Here is a 23,802-nt window from a genome sequence, read left to right on the forward strand (position 1 = left end):
TTCTCAGGAATCTGAGATCAGTTAACCACAATTGAAAACAATTTAAGAATTCCTCTTGTTTCTGATGGGATTCAAACACAGATGTCTCCAAACAAGTGAAAAATCACTACAGTGTCATAGAGGACCCATTCAGAAGCATTTGCCAAAATTTGAAGAAAATTTGGTTCCTTTTGTAAGAAATGATGTGAAAAGAAATCTAAATATTGAGTTACATTACAAAGTTTTATAGGATATAATATTTATAGTATTATTATTATCTGGAGGGGAGAATTTAATCAAAAGTATTCATGATTTTTCAGGTTACTATTTTCATTACTTTTTATTATAATTATATTCAACATTTAATTATATTTTTCTTTAGTGGTCATTATTTCTTCTTGTAGCACCATTATTATGATATCAACTGATTAAACATTTCCATAGTTTAATCGCATAATGTGTACATACATTTTATTTAAATTTCCAAAACTTCAAGCAGTAATAAATGGGGGGGGGGGGAGAGAGAGAGAGAGAGAGAGAGAGAGAGAGAGAGAGAGAGAGAGAGAGAGAGAGAGAGAGAGAGAGAGAGATTAATATGACAGAAGAAGCATACCAATAGCAGTCTCCAAGCCTGTTCCAATTACAATTCCCCTTGCTTTACCAGCTGCAATATTTGTGCCCTAAGAAATGGGGGAAAAATCAATTTGAAAAAGTCTGCAAACACTAAATGAAATTAAAAACATGAGGTAAAAATAATTCACTTAACAGAAAAATATATAGTTTCTTTTTTTAAGCAATTATACATGTAGCCATACCTGCCAACCTTTGCGTAGCTGATGAGTGTGTTAGACGAATGTCAGCATTTTGTCAAATAGGAGTCCCAAGAATTTTATCTCTGCTACTACTGGAATGGTGCTTTGTCTAAGTCATAATCCAGGCTCGGGGTGGAGGCTACATTTGAGACAAAAACTGATGCAAACAGTCTTCTCCGGTGAGAACCCGAAGCCATTGGCCGTGGCCCAGGAGTTAAGACGGTCAATGGCTTTTGGCAGTTGTCTCTTGATAACCCTCATATTGCACAATTACAAAAATATGCTGAAATCATGGACATAGAGTGCACTGGTTATAGTTCGAGGAAGTTGTTTGGTAATGCAGTTTACTTTAATGGCAAAAAAGCATGCCACTTAGATCCTTGTGGTATCCCCTCCTCTCAGCAAAAGGCTGGGAAGGTGTGGATCTTACTTGAACTTGGAAATGGCAGGATAAAAATTTTTTTTTTAATAAAAACGGGGAGGTTCAAATCTCCAAGTTGTGTTGTATGCTTTTCCTATGTAAAAGATGGACACCAAGCATTCTCTTTTTAGGAAAGCAACTAGGACAGATGTTTCCAGTCTAATTAAGTGGTCCAAAGTGGACCTGTTTCTTCAGAAGCCACACTGAAAATGGGAGAGAAGGTCATTTGATTCTAAGTACCATAAGAGATGAGCATTGACCATTCTTTCCAATGTTTTGCACAGACAGCTAGTCAGAGCAATAGAACGATAGTTTTTCAGGGAGTTAGGATCCTTTCCTGGCTTGGCAAAAGCAAGAATAGAAGCCTTGCACCAGGTGTCTGGAAATTGCTCTTCAAGGAAGATTCTGTTGAACAGGAAGAGCAGCAGAAGGTCCATGGACTTTGGTCAAAGTTGTTTGATCATTTCATAATGGATGTCATTAGCATTAGCAGAGGCATTTGATGCAAGAAAGCAAGCTTATGCAGCATCAGCCAGAGAAAAAAAAAAAAAAAAAAAAAAAACCACTTCCACTTCACCCCTCTGTTTTTGTTCAAAATACCTGTCCAGCTGAGCTTTAAACTTATTTAGGCTATCAACTTCCACGATAAGGAATGGAAGTCTGTTCCACCAACCAACGACCCGTTGGCTAAAGGCAAATTTCCGCACGTCTATTCTACATCTGTCTTTCCTCAATTTGAATTTATGCCCTCTCAGGTGATTATTCTGAGCGAGAGGAAGAATTCCATCAGCATTGAGCATGCTCAAACCATTTAAGGCTTTATACACCTCTATCAGATCACCTTGCTGGTGCCTAGTCTCCAGACACTGTAATTTGCAAAACTTAAGCCTTTCTTCGTAAGAGCACCCCTTTGTTCCATTCACTAATCTTCTTGCCCTTCTCTGTACTCGTTCCAGCAGCTCTACATCCTTCTTGAAATGAGGCCTCCAGACCTATATACAGTACTCTAGGTGTGGCCTGACCATTGCCTTATACAAGGGAATAATCACCTCCTTATCCCTGCTAGAAAAATTCCTATATATCATTGACAATACACCATGAGCTACTCTTGCAGCCCGTCTGCATTGCTCAGAGAACTTCATATCTGCCTGCACAACCACCCCCCAGGTCCCTTTCATTCTTTACCACTGTCAGTGTAGTACCACAGAGTTGATACGTTGCTCTGGGGTTGCTGTTTCCCATGTGTAGTACTTTACATTTGTCAATGTTAAACTTCATTTGCCACCTCTCGGCCCATCTGCTCAACCTTTCCAGATCCTGTTGCAGCAGCATAGTGTCAGTAATGTCCTTGACAACCCTGCCTACCTTTGTATCGTCTGCAAACTTCGACATTAAGCTTGATATATCATCATCAATATCATTTATAAATACAGAAAACGATAATGGACCCAACAATGAGCCCTGACGGACTCCACTAATAACATTAGTCCACGACGAGCAGTGTCCATTGATTACCACTCTCTGTCTTCTCCCCCTCAGCCACCCCTTTATCCACAGCAGCAATTTGCCTCCAATGTCACACTGCTCCAATTTGTGCAGCAGTCTTCCATGTGCAACAGTATCAAAAGCCTTTATAAGATCCAAGTATATAATATCAAAGTTATTCCCTGCATCCAGTTCCTTTGTGACTGCATCATAGTATCCAATCAAATTGGTCAGGCAAGACTTTCCCTTAACAAAACCATGCTGTGTCCGAGCTATAACTGAAGTCTTGTCTAAATGATCCTGCAGTGCTTCTTTAACTAGTGTCTCCATTAATTTTCCTAGAACAGAAGTTAAACTCACAGGTCTATAATTACTTGTGTCAGCCTTTGATCCTCCTTTGTGAATTGGGGTCACATTTGCACATCTCCAGTCTGTGGGTACCTCCCCTGAGTCCAAGGAAGCTCTCATAATTATGGCTAAGGGTTTGCTTACTTCCTTTGCTGCCTCCTTTAATATGATTCTAAGTACCATTCTAAGTACATTTGATTCTAAGTACCATAAGAGATGAGCATTGACCATTCTCTCCAATGTTTTGCACAGACAGCTAATCAGAACAATAGGACAATAGTTTTTCAGGGAGTTAGGATCCTTTCCTGGCTTGGCAAAAGCAAGAATAGAATACTTGCACCAGGTGTCTGGAAATTGCTCTTCAAGGAAGATTCTGTTGAACATGAAGAGCAGCAGAAGGTCCATGGACTTTGGTCAAAGGTGTTTGATCATTTCATAATGGATGTCATCTGATACAACAGCAGTAGCCTTTGTAAAGGCAAGTGCTATTTTCAGCTAGTGGATGGTAAATAGCCCATTATATGGTGGAAACCCATATAATGGGCCATTTCATGTAAAATTAAGCACCTGTTTTTCAGTTTTATTTTTTTATGATTATTATTATTTTTTTTATGAAAAACCCCAAAGGTATCAAAACCTATAGTACTTAGTACCATGCATGGGTTGAAGGAGAAGTATGGGGGGAGGGGGATGCCGGAAACTTTGCTCTAGAGCCTAAACAGGGTTTCACCACTTCAAGCAATGTGGTGGTATTTCACCGGTTGATGAAAGTGATCAACAACCTTGGAGGAGCAGAAACTCTGGGAAATAGGATGATGTTGCTGAGATGTTAGAAAAACTTTCTCCAAGAGCATGCACTATTCAGTAGTCTGCAATAGTACATCCATTATATTCCAGGACTAATGAGGAATGTGTAGTGTATTTTCCAGATTTTCTCCCAGGCCACCTTAGCAATGGTCATCTAGGTAATAGAGGATGTGAAACAGATCCACGATTCCTTTTGACTCTGACAGCTTGGGCTCATTTAATTTAAAGGCTAGAAGGTGGTAGGATATTAAAGTCACAAAACAAAGGCCCCAAAGCTTTGTTTTGTGACACTTTTTGCTGCTGTGCATTCATCATTCCACCAAGGTTTGGGAAAAGGCAGAAACTGGGCGAGTGTTTTTGGAACTGTAGCTGCCTGGACTACACTTTCTGTGATGTACATAATAGCATTATTGATAGGCACCTGACAGACTGTGGTGATGTCAACATTTGCCAGTTGTTGAAAGGCATGCCAATCAAGCCTGATCAACCTTCTACCTCAGTAACCTAACAAGGAAGGCATGGTTTCTCATTAATTAGGGTGATTATCACGAGGAAGTGATCGCTTCCATACAGATTATCTTCTATCTCCCAAGTAAGAGAAGGAAGAAGAGAAGGAGAGCAGATAGAAAGATCAATTGTAGAGAATACGGGTAGGCACGTGGAAAAAGCTGTTTGTTCTCACATTTAGGAGGGTGAGTTCGTTGTTGTGAGCATATGCTCTATGACTTGTCCCCTTCCACTGATGTTAGCGCTACACAATGCACAATGAAATCATCAAGGTCTCTCTGGGAGATGTCAGCCCCAGGTGGTAAATAAATCAAACAGATGGTTAGTAAAAACCAACCATAAGGCAAACTGGTACCACTTCTAAATTAGTGAAAGTGATACAGGTTGGAAAGGAGTCTGGTTGCCCACAAGGATGGCAACTCCTCCATGGGAAGGTCCATCCCCAGTTCTATCCTTACATATGATAGTAGTCTTATGAAAGAAAGGGTCTTCATTTGGTTTTAAATATGTTTCCTGCAAGCAAAACCACACTGACTCGTGCTTTTGCAGGAGGCCCTTGATGTCATCATTGTTTCACCAGAATATGCGACAATTCCAATGTAGGAATTTAGCCATTATTTTGGCTTGGTGGGTCCATCAGGCAGCTTACGAGGTGCTGAGGACTTAGCTTTGTCAGTCTTGGATTTTATCACTTTTAAGGAAATATGGACGTTGTCCTGTATCCATTTCCTCCTCTGTGAAGAGTTCCAAGACTGAGTCACCTGGTACCACCTCCTCCTCCTCTATATTTTCTTGGGCACTAGGGGATACCCCAGGCTTCGTACTCTTTTGCACTTCAGGTTCTTAATCTCCACTTTTTTCACTGGTGGCATATTAGCATGTACCGATATGGGAGTGGCTGTCAATTGATCTTACTGTGCAGGCTGTTTTGAGTTAAGACGTAAAGGGCAATGGGAGTAAATGACTCTTTTGGTGATATAGTCATTTCTGTCTGTGTTCCAATAGAACATCTCCCTTTTACCTTCTGGGCATATATGGGTTTATTTATATTTATAGGTTCACCAATTTTCCTGAATCCTGATAAGACATGTTCAGCTCTGCCTTAAGTTGCTGAATTACTTTTTCTTCCTTCCACCTCAGGCATGCTTGCAAGTACATAGGGTGTTCTCCTTGGCAGTTAATGCAGATTGGTTTGGTAACTGAACATGATGTTTCGTGGTCCTTTGTATCAACACTGAGTGCATGCAAGGACTCCACAGCACGCCATTTGCAAATGTCCATATTTTTGGCACTGAAAGCACCATAAGGGATTTGGGACATATGGACATACTGGACTGTTGATATAGTCAACTTTAATCTCATTAGGAGACATTGGTGAATTAAAAGTCAGGATTGTTTCTAGAGGGAACAAGTTTCCAATCCCTATGTGCAGAAATTCTCTTAATAGCAATCACTTCATGGTTTTAGTTCACAGCAGATTTCCTCCTTAAGAAGGTACCACTCAGAAAGGACACCTCTCGATGAGTTGAGTGTTCTATGTGGTGTCACATTTATGGGTATTCCTCCAAATGATGTTGCTCGGAATGTCTATCATTTTTTATTTCAATTAAGAGGTCTATAGAATGGAGCCTCTTAACTGATTTAAGGGACCCTGCCCCCTCTAAGCCTTTTTTGTAAAAAAACACGGCAACATTTCCCCAATAGGTTTCTTGGTGGTAGACTGGATAACGAAAACCCCCGGCACAGGCCCTGATGGTAGTTCCGTTAGTTGTCTCTTTGCAGCAATACTGGCTCTGTTTCTCCATCTGTATTTGCAGATAGGGACTGGGTAGGGGCCCCGAAGAAATGTTTATCAGGATTCACGAGAATTTTATTTTGGTTCAGTGCCCGAGCCTCCCCACCCACCACAGAGCCCAAAGGAGCAAAGCCAGCAAGCAGTAAATGCACTCGAAAACGGGACGCCAGAGCTACCCAGACATCATACCTGCACTGCCTCCAGACTGAATCCTGTCCCTCAGACCATGAGGGTAGGGACACAGCATTGTCACGGTTGACTCTTGCAAGCAAACCACTAGCAGATTGATTCCTAGCCAGGTCATCCAAGACCACCAATCTTGTTGAAGCAGGGCCCCTCAACCACTAGGATTCCCCTTTTCGAATTTCCATGGGTTGTGGTGCATGGCAAGCATGCCAGATTCCATTGATGCTAATCTGGAGGACCAGCAGCATCATTGGGAGGTCCCCCTCACTACGTACAGGTGTCCACGTCGAAGGGCACATAAGTTACTGCTATAGATAAACAGTTGGTTAAGTGGAAGAAGACAGTAGTTATCCATGGGCACTGCTCTGCAGACCAATGTCTAGTGGGTTCAGTGCTGGGTCCATTGTTGTTTTCAATGTTTATCAATGATATTATTATTATTACCCATACAGTGCAAGGAAGCCTGAGGCTTAAGCTGCAACAGGCAAAAAAAATTGGAGTATTCTGGAAGAGAAAGAGAGAAGTACGAGGGAATCACTAAAAAAGAGAAGAATGATGATATCCAGCTCAGGACCCTGGGTGTGCCAAGCTCATACTCACCAGATCAGGCTTAATGTCTAGGTTTGCAGATGATACCAAGGTTGGCAGGATAGTTAACAACAGTCATTAAGGTGAGCTATTGCAACAAGGTCTAGGAAAATTGGGTCAATGGGCTGAGAAATGGCAGTTGAAGTGTAACATTGACAAATGCAAAGTACCACATATGGGTAGCAGTAACCCCCCAGAGTAACTTAACTCTGTGGTGCTACACTCAGGGTAATGGCAAATGAAATGAAAGACATGGGGATAATTGTACTGGCACATATGCTGCCAGGACTGCTCACCGAGGTTTTGTCAGTGATATACAGGTTGGAAAGGAGTTTCGAGATGTTCAATTTTCTGCAAATTGCAACATCTCGAAACTAGATAACTGTGGGGAGATCTGATTGAGGTTTTCAAATCCTTGAATGGATTGAGTAAGCTGATTTTTTTTTTTTTTTTTGGCTGATGATGTGTAACAGTTCGCTTTCTTGCATCATATGCCTTTTCTAATGCTAATTGCATTCTTCCACTTCCACATGAGGGGGAATAAATTTAAGTTGAGGAAGGATTGCTGCAGGATAGATGTGTGGAGGTTTGCCTTCAGCCAATGGGCATTTGGTTGTAGGAAGAGGCTTCCATCTGTTGTTGTGGAAGTGGATGGGTTGAATAAGTTATAAGGAGAACTAGACAATTTCTTGAACGATAATGTATGAACTGAGTTTTTTTATTTTATTTTTTTTTGCTAATGCTATATAAGCTTGCTTTCTTGCATCATCTGCCATTACTACTTTGCTTGTGTCATAGTACACACACCATCTTCAGTATAAATGAATTATTGTCTAGATGCTATTTTCCATTATTTTCCCTGGAACAGAATGTCAAGCTAAAAGTTTTTTTAGTTACAAACATCACCCTTTGATTCTCCATTGTGAACTGGGGATACATCTGCACATCTCCAGTTCATAGGGAGCCTCCCTGAATCCAAGCATGCTCTCATAATTATGGCTAAAGTTTTGCTTACCTCCTTTGCTGTCTCCCTTAATATAACTGGACTGATCCCATCCAGTAGCATCAGACACTTTTTTTTTTTTTTTCCTTTTTTATGTTTGACAACAAAAATTTCTCTTCCACTTTTCTCTCAGTTATCACCAAAATCTTTTAGATCCCTGTTAGAGATTGATCAACCTCTCGTATCCCCACTCATAAAAAATTCCTGGTGTGAATGTAGATGCAAGATATCTATTAAGTCAAAGTAGTTAAGTTAGTTATACTTATTCAGTAAATAAAAGTCTTTGCTACTTTTCTGTGCATCCTTTCCCAGACACTCCTCTTAATCTGCCTTAACTAGTCTAACCTCATTTGTGACTTCATTACAGACTAGCTTATATCTACCACAGGTTTCTGTATCACCTGATAATTTATATGAATCCATCAATTTTCTTCTCCGTCACTAGTCTCATCAGTTCATCTGACATCCAGTTAGATCCAAGCCTTGAAAAGTATTTCTTAGTTGGTATGAAACGTTTAATAGCTTCTACGAGTACTGATCCCTGAATGCTTTCCATTCAGTTGGTCCCACTGCATAGAATTTAAAAACTGAGACAACTGTAGTCACCCTTACAAAAGTAAAAGCCCCCACCCCTTTTACTTGACAGTAGTTAAGTCTTTAACTGAATTTCACATCAGCACATTGTGATCCAGTGACACTTTTACCTGCAGATTTTTAATGCATCATGAGTCGGTGCTGATAACCAGGTCAAGAATGTTGCATTCTTTTGTTGTCTCTCTAACATGCTGCTCTAGAAAAATAGACATCTAATGGATCCATAAAAGTCTTGATAGTGAGCAAGTGAACAACACACAACTTCTAGTAAATATATGAAAAGTTAAAATACCCCATTACAAGACATTCTGATTTACTTGCATACTCTTTCCCTTTATAGTTGTTTGCTATACTCATCATAGTCATTAGGCCTATAACACACCACTTCTCTCATTTTCATTTTCCCAGTGCTTATATTACAAACTGATTCAACATTTCATTAGCCACCCATGTTAATGGTGCACTGCCTTAGATTTTATATGCTACTTAACTAAGAGCATAATTCCCACCCTGTCTTTTCTCTACACATTGTGTTCTCCGATATCCTCATGTCTGCATTTGATGACAAACTCCAAACTGACCGGTACTTCAAATATATTTACTACGGTCATCGCATTGGCATACACACAAGTATACATGCACCTATTTTTAATCTTAGAAATTCTAATACAGTCCATGTATTTGGTTGTTCCAGAAGGAACCCAACAAGCCTTGAAATCCCTGACACCTTGCTTTACCTCAATGAATTCCTTTCGAATGGGCTGCTGTACATTCCAATAGATGCCATGTTACTGCCTGTTAATCTATCAGTCTCTATATCCTGCCTCCTCCAAAACTAGCAGTTTTAAAAAGAAATCCCCTGAGTATCCCACAAGCGTGCCGGTTATAAAAAGAAACTGAACAATGGAGAAATTAAAATTCAGTTATATTTAATAAGTTAAGTAGAAACGATAAAGGAATTTTCATTTATAAATATGGGTGACCCCCACTCAATGCTGATAATTAGTTCCGGAAAAACAAGTGTTAAGTGAATTAGTGCTAAGGAGAGCCATATTACCATAAGGTAATGTGTATTTGTGAGTTGCTGTCTGTGCCATTGGATATTTCCTAATCAATAATGAAACAACTGTCTTTTACACTGCTAAAATTAATTATTTATTTCTTATAGTTGTTCTTACAATTGAAGCTGCCAGTCCTAAATTATTATGCACACATCCACTTGTCATTGACTGGAATCGATTCGCTTCAAAATGTCAAATTTAATTTTCAAATTCAGTCTTTATCTTATCGTTGTAGTCTTCGTAAGGTCTCTAGATTTTGCCTTTTCATTGTCATCCGCCATTATTAAATCTTTGAAAATGTAACTGTGTTGCAAACTGTCTAACACCGTACTGAGTGATAACTAGACTTCAGATAAATGCATATAGTGTAAATATTACAAGCAATGCTGCATATTCCTTAACTTAATAAGTTTTTCGCATGTTGATCCAGGAACTATGTAACAAATCACTACACTGCAATTAAATAGTGTAGGAGAAAATTTAACCGAGCATGGGAAAATTTCTCAAGTCTGCGTGGGAAACATTTTAATGCTATTTTGCTATTCATTCTCATGCTATCGACTACATTGGTTCCCACGGAGTGGAGATGTGCAAATGTATCCCCAATTCACAAAGGGGGATCGAAGGGTGACACAAGTAATTACAGACCAGTTAGTTTAACTTCTGTTCCGGGTAAAATAATGGAGTCACAGGTTAAAGATGCATTGCAGGATCATCTAGACAAGACTGCAGCAATAATTCAGACAGATGGGTTTGTTAAGGAAAAGTCTTGTCTGACCAATTTGATCGGTTATTATGATGTGGTTACAAAGGAACTGGACGCAAAAAATAATTCTGATATCATATATTTGGATTTCAGGAAGGCTTTTGGACACTGTTGCGCATGGAAGACTATTGTACAAATTGGAGCAGAATGGTATTAAAGGTAAGTTGCTACAATGGATAAAAGGATGGTTGAGTGGGAGAAGACAGAGGGTGGTAATCAATGGGTGCTGCTCTTTGTGGACTAATGTTATTAGTGGAATCCCACAGGGTTCGGTGTTGGGTCGACTGTTGTTTTGTATATTTATCAATGATACTGATGAAGGTACATCAGGCTTAGTGTCGAAGTTTGCAGATGATACAAAGGTTGGCAGGGTTGTTAATGACAGTAATGGCAGTGTGCTACTGCAACAGGATCTAGAAAATTTGGGCAGACGGGCTGAGAAGTGGCAACTGAAATTTAACCTTGACAAATGCAAAGTACTGCATATGGGTAGAAGTAACCCCAGAGAAACGTACTAACTGTGTGGTACTACACTTAAGGTAGTAGAAAATGAAAACGACCTGGGAGTAATTGTGCAGTCAGATATGAAGTTTTCTGAGCAATGCAGACAGGCTGCCAGGGCAGGTCATGAGGTTTTGTCAACGATATATAGGAATTTTGCTAGCAGGGAAAAGGTGATTGTCCCTCTGCATAAAGCAATGGTCAGGCCACGCCTTGAGTACTGCGTACAGGTCTGGAGGTCTCATTTTAGGAAGGATGTCGATTTGCTTGAGCGTGTACAGAGAAGGGCAACAAGATTGGTGAGGGGAAAGAAGGGTGCCTCTTACCAAGAGAGGCTAAAGTTCTGCAAATTGCAGTGGCTCAAGATTAGGCACCTGTGCGATGATCTGATTGAGGTGTATAAGGCCTTGAATGGGTTTCAGCACGCTGAATTCTGATGGGATCGTTCCACTTGTTCAGATTACGAATCTAAAGGGGCATAAATTCAAATTAAGAAAAGACAGATGTAGAATAGATGCACAGAAATTTGCCTTTAGCCAGTGGGTGGTTAATTGCTGGAACAAAACTTGCATCTGTCGTTATAGAAGTTGATAGGTTGAATAAATTTAAGGAGGAACTGGAGAGGCATTTGGAGGGAATGGTGTGATTTTATTATTATTATGTTTTTTTTTTGGCTGATGCTGCATAAGCTCATACACTTGCTTTCTTGCATCACATGCCACTACTACATCAGATGAAATGTTTTCATTAAACATGTCAAAAATTTATCTGTAAAAGAATTCAATTCAAAAATTCAATCTCTACATTGGTAAAACAGCATTATAGTGAATCAGCATAAAGCAAACAGCATTATAAGAGCCTAATGTATCAAACTGATTTCTTTTGCTCAATTAAAACTTTTACCAGCTAGAGTGGGCCAGCAGACTCCAAATCGAACAGCACTTCCAGAAGCACTTAACTACAGTAATATCTATAAGAGGGTCTATTCCCCCTTCCCAACCCATTAAGTGAATTATTGTTGTTGTTATTTTTGGGTTTAATGGCACAGGAGCTGCTAGGGCAATGCTATACCAATAGTATGGCTGAAATGCTGATGAATTTTATGCTCAATGTATAAACTTGAAAATTAACTTTACTCACATGATGGTGATATCAATAAATGCTCTTTGCTATATTCTTGTGTGTTCAACATTATATCTAACAACAGCAGTTTTCCAATCTTGGTACAGAAAAAAAAGGTTAGTAATATTCTGCTTGTCACCCAACATCAGGTGACGAGTTATGTCACAGGATCTACAAACATATTTTACACAACTTAAACATTGGGTGGATATGGTACACAATAAAAAGCTAAAATTAAGCCTGGGTGATAGAGGACATTAAGCGTTAATTATAGGTATTAAATGTAGGTAACTTTGGTTACTCTCCAGATATGGCAGGTGTACGAGGTTATCCACGTGTTGGACAAGATTTTGCAGCTCCGACGAGCGCTGTTTTTATTTATATTTAGGTGTTTTATTGACATAATTGATATATTAAATTATTTTCTATAAGTAGCTTTATAGTCCTAGTCAAGCTTCTTGGTTTATTTTCAATTTAGACAGCAATATTGAAAGTTAATACTTAGTGTCCATAGATTTTACCATTCATAACTTACCACCATTGTTATATATGTAACAGTGGACGTACATCCTGAATTTGTTAGCATAACATTTAACTTGAAATTAGACAGCGAAATATGTAGCACAGTATTAGAAATCTGTTAGCTTAGTATATTATCAATTTATTAATCTTATTAAATTTCATTGTTAATTAAATTATACTTAAGCGGAATCATGACCCAGACTAGAGCAGCAAAGCAAATGAGCACAAAGTATCATTAGTATTGTAGCTTGGGGGAGAACCGAAGGGGACAATTCTCCAATGCATCAGTCTAAAAAAATGTGCGAAATGTGAAATAGTAATAGTAGTAGTGGTGCAATTGCTTTCTTGCATGTGATGCAATGCAAGAAAGCAAACAAATGAGCTTATGCAGCATCAGCCAATTAAAAAAAAAAAAAAAATGCACACAACCATTCCCTCTAAATGATTGTCCAATTCCGCCTTAAATTTATTTAACCTATCAACTTCCACAACAACAGATGGAAGTTTGTTCCAGCAATTAACCACCCGCTGGCTAAAGGCAAATTTCCGCACATCTATTCTACACTTCTCTTTCCTCAATTTGAATTTATGCCCCCTTAGGTTCGTAATCTGAACAGGTGGAAGAATCCCATCAGAATTCAGCGTGCTCAACCCATTCAAGGCCTTATACACCTCAATCAGATCATCTCGCAGGTGCCTAGTCTCCAGCCGCTGCAATTTGCAGAACTTAAACCTCTCTTGGTAAGAGGATCCCTTCATTCCCCTCACCAATCTTGTTGCCCTTCTCTGTACGTGCTCAAGCAAATCTACATCTTCCTAAAATGAGTCCTCCAGACCTGTATGCAGTACTCAAAACATGGCCTGACCATTGCCTTATACAGAGGGACAATCACCTTTTCCCTGCTAGAAAAAGTCCTGTATACCATTGATAAAACCCCATGATCTGCCCTGGCAGCCTGTCTGCATTGCTCAGAAAACTTCATATCTGACTGCACAATTACTCTCAGGTCTTTTTCATTTTCTACCACCTGAAGTCTAGTACCACACAGTTGGTATATTCCTCTCGGGTTACTTTTACCCATATGCAGTACTTTGCATTTGTCAATGTTAAACTTCAGTTGCCACTTCTCAGCCCATCTTCCCAAATTTTCTAGATTCCGTTGCAGTAGCACACTGCCATTACTGTCATTAACAACCCTGCCAACTTTTGTATCATCTGAAAACTTCGACACTAAGCCTGATATACCTTCATAAATGTTTACAGACCTGGTTGGAACAGGTTATGATCTCTCCATGGAGGATGTCTTTGTATGTGCTAGGTGCAGAGACTGTTAAGAAATTAGGTGCCAACTCAACGTTCTGATGGACGTCTATGAGAGTTTGAGGTGTAGGGTAGATTCCCTGGAAGAAATTAATATGAGTGGCCCATCAAACTCTCGGCTGCCCAACTCAATGCCAGAACTCACTCCTGTGCATCAGGCAACAAAGTGGCAATCTCCAAGGTAGAATGCACTGGTCCCACAGGAGCTAATTATTGTTGGTGACTCAATGGTCAGGGAGATTGGGAATATACTATGCAAAAAGGATAGATAAAACAGGATCAGGGTATGTCTGCCCATGGCAAAAGTTGATGACATTGTAGAGCAGCAAATATTTTTTAAAGGCACAAAAGGTGATATTGTTGTACTTGTTGGCACTAATGACCTTAAGAGTAAGCGATCTGCAGATTTCCTTAACAAGTAGAGGTCAATGTTGAAATAAATTGTGAGCTATGGTTAAAGTGTCTGCAATTCTGCTCAGACATGATAGGAGGGAGTATATGATGAGAGATTTGGCAATCAATTCGGCCCTGGAGAGAATGTGCGAGGCTCATGGGGTAGAATTTTTTTTTCAGTGTGATCTGTGCTTGCTAACAGGGTGGGATACACAAGTAGAAAGTGTACAAGAATATTTGCTGATGTTATCGAGGCAGTGTTAGGTGGGTAGGAAAACTGCTAGCTTCAGGAGATTCGTAGATTAAAAGATTAACAGTAGCCACATGCAGAGGCAAAAGCTGCTCGGAGTCATTATGAACAAGTAAATACATGGGATGTGTTAGGGTAACTAAGAGAAGAACAGGTGCACGTATACTTGCATGTACACCAATCCTAGAAGTATAGATTGTAGATATAGCTTATCTTAATTTTCAGCACTCACCTCATAGCAATCTGCTTAGTTTGTTGAAAGTTTTACCACATACATAGTAGTTATGAAATTTAAACAACTTAAAGAAATTATAAATTAAAAAATTACAAGCTTTAAAAATTTGCCTAAGAAAGGAAAGTGCACCTTCCATTCTATGGTTGTCTAATTAGAATTATGTATTAAAATAAATTAAAGTAAGAAAAAGCTAACAGCCACACACGAGCGACTTTCGAAATCATCTTCAGTTATCTATAGTGGGAAGAGAGGCAAATTTTTAAAGCTCATAATTTAGTAATTTTTAAATTTATAATTTCTTTAAGTCATTAAAATTTCACAACTACTACGTACGTGGTGAAACTTTCAACAAACTAAGCGGATTACTATAAGGTGAGTGCTGAAAATTAAGCTAAGCTATATCTACAATTTAGTCATTACATCACAGCATATAAGGACTCCTTAATATATCATCAGTCCTAGAAGAATAGTAAATAAATTTCACGAATCTGAAGTGCTGATCAAGACATCGAAGGAAAATATTGTTCAGATATCAGAGACATGGTGTCACACAGATATAAGCAGTGCAGAATTGAAATTTGGGGAGTACAATGTGTACAGAAAGGGCAGACAGGGAGGAGGGGTTATGCTGTTAGTTAAGAAACTCAGAATCTAAGGAAGTGCATCCAGTTGATATGGATGGACAGTGCAATGTTGAGTCAGTTTGGTGTGACATAAGCACTGGGAAAGGGAAAATGAGAGTAGGAGTGTGTTATAGGCCTAATGACTCAGATGAGTACAATGAACAATTGTGCAGAGAAATAGTGGGTCAATAAATCAGAATGTCTTGTAATGGGAAATTAACTTTCTAGATATTGACTGGAACTTGTGCATTGGTCACTCACACACTACCAAGACTTTTGTGGATTTATTGGAGGATTGTTTTCTACAGCAACATGTTTGAGGAGCAACCAGAGGGAGTAATACTCTTGATCTCATTATCAGCAGTGATTATTCACACATTAACAATTTGCAGATAAAGGAACCACTAGGTCACAGTGTATTGATGTGGGATTTACTTAAAGATGTAAATGCCATCAAGGGTAAAGGGAAGGGTTTTTGTAAAGGTGATAACAGTGGTCTCAAGACTTTTAAATTCTATACACTTGGATCAACTGATGTTTAAAACAGCAAATTCTAAATGGGAAGCATTCAAGGAATCAATCATGGAAGCTACTAGGCTTTTTATATCAACTAAGAAATACTGTTCCAAGGTTTAGACCTGAATGGATGTCAGATGAACTAATGAGGCTCGTGGCAAAGAAGAAAAATGTGTGGGAAGCATGTAAATTATCAGGTGACTCAGAAGCCTATGGTAGATATAAGCTAGTCTGTAATCAAGTCACAAAGGAGTTTAAACAAGTGAAGGCTAATTACAAGAAATCCTTGGCAGAGGATGCAAAGAAAAACAACAAAGACTTCTTTACTTATGTAAACTCTAGATGGAAGGGGATGAATCAGATTGGTCCACTCAACGTTGGTGGTTCGACTATTGATGATCCTGCTAAGACAGCTGTTTACTAAACTCAAACAGGGAGATAAATTATTTAGTAATAACAGAGCAAAATGGAGAAGAAATTCCTGAAGTTAAACATAAAAAGGGCACCTGGGGCAGATGGAATGATTCCAGTTATATTTAAGGAGGTAGTGAGGGAAGTTAACTAACCCTTAGCCTTAATTATGAGAGAATCCATAGATTCAGGGGAGGTCCCCCATGGACTGGAGATGTGCAAATGTATCCACAATTCACAAAGGGCATTCAAAGGGTGACACAAATAATAATAGACCTGTCAGTTTAACTTCTGTTCTGCGGAAAATAATGGAGTTACTGGTTAAAGACGTGATGCAGGATCACCTAGACAAGACTGCAGTAATATTTCAGACACAGCATGGGTTTGTTAAGGGGGAAGTCTTGCCTGACCAATTTGACTGGATCCTACGATGTGATATCACAAAGGAACTGGATGCAAAAATTAATTTTGATATCCTATACTTGGATTTCAGGAAAGCTTTTGATATTGTTGCACATGGAAGACTGCTTTACAAATTGGAGCAGTATGGCATTAAGGGCAAGTTGCTGCAATGAATAAAGGGATGGTTGAGTGGGAGACAGCAGAGTGGTAATAAATAGACACTGCTCTACGTGGACTAATGTTATTAGAGGAGTCCCCCAGGGTTTGGTGCTGGGCCCATTGTTGTTTTGTGTATTTTTTTAATGATATCGATTAAGGTATATCAGGCTTAACATCCAAATTTGCTATCAATGAAGGTTGAAGCTTAACATCCAAATTTGCAGATGATACAAATGTTGGCAGGGTTGTTAATGACAGTATGCTACTGCAACAGGGTCTAGAAAATTTAGGCAGATGGGCTGAGAAGTGGCAACTAAAGTTTAACATTGACAAATGTAAAGTACTGCGTATTGGGTAGTAGTAATCTAAGAGAAACATACCAACTGTATGGTACTACACTCAGGGAGGTGGAGAATGAAAAAGACCTGGGGGTAATTGTGCAGTCAGATATGAAGTTTTGTCAATGATATTTAGGAATTTCTCTAGCAGAGACAAGGAGGTGATTATCCCTTTGTATAAGGCAATAGTCAGGCCACACTCTGAACTGCATACAGGTCTGGAGGCCTCCTTTTAGGACAGATGTAGGGTTGCTAGAAAGAGTACAGAGAAGGGCAACAAGATTGGCGAGAGGAACAAAGGGGTGCTCTTACCAAGAGAGGCTTAAGTTCTGCAAGTGGCAGCATCTGGAAACTAGGCACCTGCAGGGTGATCTGAGTGAGGTGTAAAAGGCCTTGATTGGTTTGAGCAGGCTTCCTGAGGGGGCAATAGATTCAAATTGATGAAAGACAGTTGTAGAATAGATGTGCAGAAGTTTGCCTTTAGCCAGCAGGTAGTTGATTGTTAGAACAGACTTCCATCTGTTGTTGTGGAAGTTGATAACTTAAATAAATTTAAGGCTGAACTAGACAAACATTTGGAGTGACCGGAGGGTGAAATGGGAAGGTTTTTTTTTTTTTTTTTGGCTGATGCTATATAAGCTTGCTTTCTTTCATCGTATGCCTCAACTGATGCTAATTGGTCCCACCTATAATTCAATTCCTATGATTTTTGGCCCAACCAACTCCTGTCAATGCAGTCAACTGCTTCACAAATGCATTGTCTAAGTTCCGGAATAATTTCTGGTATAAGTGAAACACACACCTTATCTTTCATAAATCCTCAGAGAATAAAACCCAAAGAGTTGGATCAGGGGACCATGGAAGCCACAAGATTAATCCTCTTCCAACCCACTTTCAGTAAATGCCATCTCTAGACAAGCACAAACTTCTTTGTGCCACCACGGCTAGTTTTAAACCGTGTTCAAAGTTTATGCAATCAGAAGTAGTAAACCGCAACTCATTGAACCAAAGTGCATGCACACTGCTGTTTCTTAGTGTTGGTAAATTCCCCCATGATTACAGATTTGCAATTATCTATTGCAGTAATTGGAGTTTCCGGTTGTTAAATAACCTTGAAAACTTCCACTATCACCTGAAAGTATTTTCAGGTTTATATCATGTACCATTCACAAAATTTTTTTTTAATTTTGTAAAGGAGGTTTGCCAACACCATGTAGTAATGGGAACACTATACTCTTGTGTGAAAAGATAACAGTGAAAAACTATATGCTGTATAGGTAAGTGCATGGTAGTTGATACACTGGGGGGGGGGGAATCTTTAATTTTAGCATTTATGCATACAGGAGATGGAAGTGAGTTGAATGGGGGTATCAATTCATAATCAGGCAAGGATTATTTTGTTAAGCCTGTCTGACTGCACTCTTGATTCCCAGATTTGAAGTTCCTATTTACAAACAGTTTATTAAGGGTTTGGACCTTGGTGCTGCTATCTGGTTGCCACTGCTCTTTACAGCTGTTCTGTATAATGTGCTTGTGATCAGGGTCCTGCTATCTGGTTGCCACTGCTCTTTACAGCTGTTCTGTATAATGTGCTTGTGATCAGGGTATGGAACTCTAAAGGGAACAGATTATGACTGAGTTAAAAGTACATTTAACCAAACCTAATCTATGTATATTTCTGTATAAATAAATATACACTGCTCAAGGTTATACTTACTTTTAATTAAACTTGTGGGAGAATAATACACAAGCAAGTACTGGAAATTGATATTCTATATTTAAGACTGTAATAGAGCATATAAAACTATATTCCTCACAGCTGAGGCTTGTTACTAACTAATACCTTCCAGATACCCAGCTAATAAGTTTACTACATGAACAGCAGAATTTGCAATCATGTTATAAAAAAAGAACATTGAAATCCTCAGTTTGCAATGAACATTTCCAAACAGCACCGTTTATTTCACAATGCTATTACAAGATACCATGGGCTGTACTGCAAAAAAAAAAAAAAAAAAAAAAAAAAAAAATCAGTGCCCCTTCCTAAACCTACTGATTATTTTTGTTCTTTTTCCTGAAAATGCACACTCAAGCACAATTTGTAATCCAATAATTTAATTTGCAAGGTAATAGATGCTAAAGTAGTGCTTGAAATCTCAACAAAGTTTTTTTTCAAATATTACTTTAGCTAATGATTAACACATATACAGGGTCAATCTGCAAGCAAATGAATTATTATGAATTCCAAGGTTTGCAGTGAAAAAAGACCAACACTTTTCATGATGGAACAATTTTCCTAACATGCCACATTATGCATATAAAACTTAAGTTTCCAATGCCAACTATTACTTTAGTGGCACTTTAATATCCACTTTTGTAGTATATAAATGGAATACTGTATTTCAATGATGAGAAGAAAAAACTATAAATAAGAGCTTAATATTTTTATTATTATTCAGTCAAATTGGTTTTAAAAAGATAATAATTAGAAAAATTTCTTTGATTTTTACTTACAGAGAAAAGAATATTTTTTTTGTCTTGGTTAACTGCCCTTGGATCAGGAACAGGATCTGTATGTTTGATAACTGACACAGATTCACCTAAAATTATTAATATATTTTCACATAAGAAATTAATTTCGGATTATATCTTCCTGTTACATTATATCTTCCTGTTACAAGTTATAGTAACTTAACAGAATCATTCTATTTGAGACAATACATAAATTGTGCTTGCCACAGTATCAATTTTAATGTATTTGACCAAAGAAAAAGTAAACTTAGGTATAAAATGTGTTCGGATGTATTATTCAGCAATATAATTATTTACCAAAGTATGGACAGCCAAATGAATTAAAATAATTTCTCTCATAGCTGGCAACACTGTACAACTCCAGGGCCCTGTACAGCCTCATAACAAGAGAATAACAAATCGAAGCAATTGAAACATTTAAAGGGAATGTTGTTGTTGGAGGTTTAATGGCACAATGGCAGCTAAAGACCATTATCCACCAAATTTAAAGGGAACAATTTAAATATAACTATAAACTAAAGAAACAAAGTCGTACATTTGCTTTACAAATTGTTCTATTTTTTAGCTTGACTTATAGCACAGGCAGGAAAATGATTCTATGTAAACTGAAAATCCCTGCTGTAATATTTACAAACTGGGTTGGAGTATTTTAATTGTTCACCTTTGATAAATTTTCCTCATACACTTTATCGCACAAAAATTTAATTTTTGCACAAATACACACTCGGCAATCACTGAATTATGACCACCCCAACCATAATGGACTATGCCACATAGCTCACAGTATAAAAGGCAGAACAGCAGCTTCAAACACCAGAGCAGTAGTGATTTGCACCTGGGCATGCAAGTCAAAGCGATAGAGTGGAAGTTATGGGGCGTAGAAAAGATATCCTAACACAGCGATTTCCAAACTGGGAGGTACAAACTAGTTCAAAAGGAGGCATGAAAAGTTTAAATGTAATTTTCATAACATAACATATATAAATAAAAAAATATATACATATAAATAGTGTCACATCATAACATAACATAAAATTTTATAACCTATTTTTTAAAGCATTTACTGCCACCTATCTCACTCTAAACATAAACATAAGATAAACATTTATTTGGAAAAAAATATATATTTTGCTGAAATGGATTGATGAATTATGATTGATATGATGTAATGTAATATATATAATTTAGTGCATACTATGTATGACATATAGGTAGATTGCATAGTATAGCATCAGCTGCATGGTTGAAAATATGGTTTCAGTGGCGTGCGATTGTGTTTTTTATTGTTTTTGGCACGATTACTTACTGATAATAATCGTTAGTTTAGAAGTTGTATTTTTTAAGAATATAAATTTAATTCTAATATTTTAGACGAATGGATAAATTTTTTAATGGTTACAAGAGAAAATCCACTAATAATGAAGATACTGATGCAAGTAAAGGTAGTGGGAATACAAGCAACAGGGAACAAGGAGGTAGAACTCCCAAGACAAGAAAATACGATTCATCCTATTTATCATTAGGATTCACAAGTGTTATTATAGATGGCTTGGAAAAACCAAAGTGTTTGCTTTGTACAAAAGTTTTGGCTGCAGATAGTATGAGATCAGGCAAATTAAAACTGCACCTTAAAACTATGCATTCTGAATACGTTGGTAAGGCCATAGAATTTTTTCAAAGAAAATTAGATGAGTTTAATAAACAAAAGCAAACGTTCAAAAAAATAGTTTCGGTTCCATCAAATGCATTGCTAGCATCGTACCAAGTTTCTTACAGAATCGCGAAATGTAAAAAACCACACACAATAGGAGAAACTCTAGTTTTGTTGGAGAACTAGAAATTGCATAATTATGGATGTTTTACTTCAAGGAAGGCGCCGGGAAAATTTTACAGGTCAAGGGAGGCGTAGGCTCAAAGTTTGAGAAACGCTGTCCTAACATATGAAAAGGGCATGCCTGTGGGAATTCCCACAGGCATGCCCTTTTCATATGTTAGGACAGCGTTTTCACGTGTTAAATGCTTCTATTATCAGAAAAGGCACATCTTGTCACTTGCACACAGTCCACCATGGTTAAAGTGTAAAAAGAATGATGTCGTATAGGTCAAACCACATTCCACTGATAGATATGTAAAGGATTACTCAAGGTGGGTGTTTGTGGTGAATGAAGGATGCAGTGAACTGTACACTCTGAATGGCAGGTTATTGTGCAACAGTTACATCATATGAGTCCATGGACCCATCGTGCATGGTGCCCACTATCCAGGCAGGCAGCAGTGGTTACTTAATATGGGGCATGTTTTGCTGGCAAGGATCCCTGGTGCACGTGGACCAACACTTCACTGGTAAAGTCTACTGGCAGCTCTTAGGACAGCATGTGCACAGTGCCATGTTGCATTTTTTCCTGGACAGAAACAGGGTCTTCCAAGATGATAGCATGCCATGTCATTGGATTATCTGTGTTCCTCAAACCACTTGTGCACAGTGGTTTGAGGAACACAGATAAAATCCATTTTGATTGGCCTCCAAATTTGCCTGACCTCAAATCAATTGAACACCAGTAGGATGTTTTGGAACAGGGATTGGGGCATAGGGACAAGCAACTGTCACCTTTGCCTTGCAGGCAGCATGGCTGCAGATCTCAACAGATGTCTTCAGACATCCGGTGGAGTCAGTGCCTAGGAGAATAGTGATTGTTTATCGTTGGCGACTGAATTCAGTGGCCCAACAAGGTATTAGGTAGGTAGTCATAATTCAGTGATCACTGAGTGTTCATGCACAAAAGAAGCTTGGCAAATGTAATGCAGACATCAAAAAGATAGCCAAAATAGAAGATTACATGATTATGATAAACTCCAAAATGGACTATTTTGTTTTGATACTGCATTCCTATGATTCCCTTGGAGCTGGTAACTATATTTTTCCCCTTGGCAAAGCTGACAATGTCATACAGCATAAGCATTGCTATGTCAACAGTGCCAATGTCAAAAGAAAGTAATCAACTCTGCAAATACAAGATTCATAAAGAAAGGATATTTTTCAAAGAGCTCTTAATCCAGGTAGAAATAAGAAGGGCTAACATTATGCCCTTATTTTGATACCTGTTTACATTGGTGAGGAGTTACAAAACAATTTACTTTGAATTGTGTACTAATGTTACTTCAACTCACAGTGTCCTTCTGGGTAATTTTCCAAAAACAATTTCATGCCTTAAGAATCTTCAGATAAAAGAACCACTAGGTGACAGTGATCTCATCAGTACAATGTGATCACTAGGTGGCAGTGATCACATTGTACTGATGTGGAATTTACTTAAAGATGTGACTACCATCAAGAGTAAAGGGAAGGGCATTTGATTTTGTAAAGATGACTACAGTGGTCTCAGGCACTTTTTAAATTCTATACAGTGTAACAAACTGGTGTTACCAGCAGCAAATTCTAAATGGGTAGTATTCAAGGAAATAATCATAGAGGCTACTAAGCTTTTCATACCAACTAAGAAATACTGCTCAAGGCTTAATTTAAATGCATGTCAGACGAAATTAATGAGATTATTGGCAGAGAAGAAAAATACATGGGATGCATATAAATTATCTGGTGATGTAGAAGCCTGTGGTAGATATAAACTAGTCTGCAATCAAGTCAAAGAATGTTAGGCAAGCTAAGACATATTAGGGAAACTCCTTAGCAAAAGATTCAAAGTAAAATGACAAAGACTTCTTTTCTTATGTAAACACTCGAAGGAAGGGGATGAATCACATTAGTCCACTTGATATCGATGGTTCAATTGTTGATGATCCTGATCAGGTTGCTGACATACTTGAATATTTTGCATCTACATTCACACATTACCTGTTATCTTAACTTCTATTTCCAGGGAAAATAATGAAGTCACTGGTTAAAGAAGTAATACACAACCATCTAGACAGGAGTGTAGTTATACCTGTAAAAGCATAGGTTTGTTAAGAGGAAACTTTTCTGACCAATTTGATTAGATACTATGATGGAACTGGCACAAAGGAACTGGATGCCAAAAAATAATTTTGATATTATATACTGTAATACCTTGTGTAACGTGGTTTTGATCAGTGCAGGTTTTGCTACAACGCGATTTATAATTTTAAAAC

General features: G+C 38.2%; 1 protein-coding gene across 1 annotated transcript in view; it reads right to left on the minus strand.

Annotated features, from left to right (window-relative positions):
* Positions 1–23,802, minus strand: part of LOC150086009 (calcium-transporting ATPase sarcoplasmic/endoplasmic reticulum type-like) — a 516,950-nt gene that overhangs the window by 237,165 nt on the left and 255,983 nt on the right. The window contains 2 exon segments of the mRNA XM_090374328.1: positions 593–659; positions 19,660–19,745. Coding sequence (XP_090230454.1) covers positions 593–659; positions 19,660–19,745 — 153 coding nt within the window.

This window comes from Mastigoproctus giganteus, chromosome 5 (assembly GCF_048544385.1).
Source record: "Mastigoproctus giganteus isolate SK-2022 chromosome 5, ASM4854438v1, whole genome shotgun sequence".
Taxonomy (NCBI): Eukaryota; Metazoa; Arthropoda; class Arachnida; order Uropygi; family Thelyphonidae; genus Mastigoproctus; species Mastigoproctus giganteus.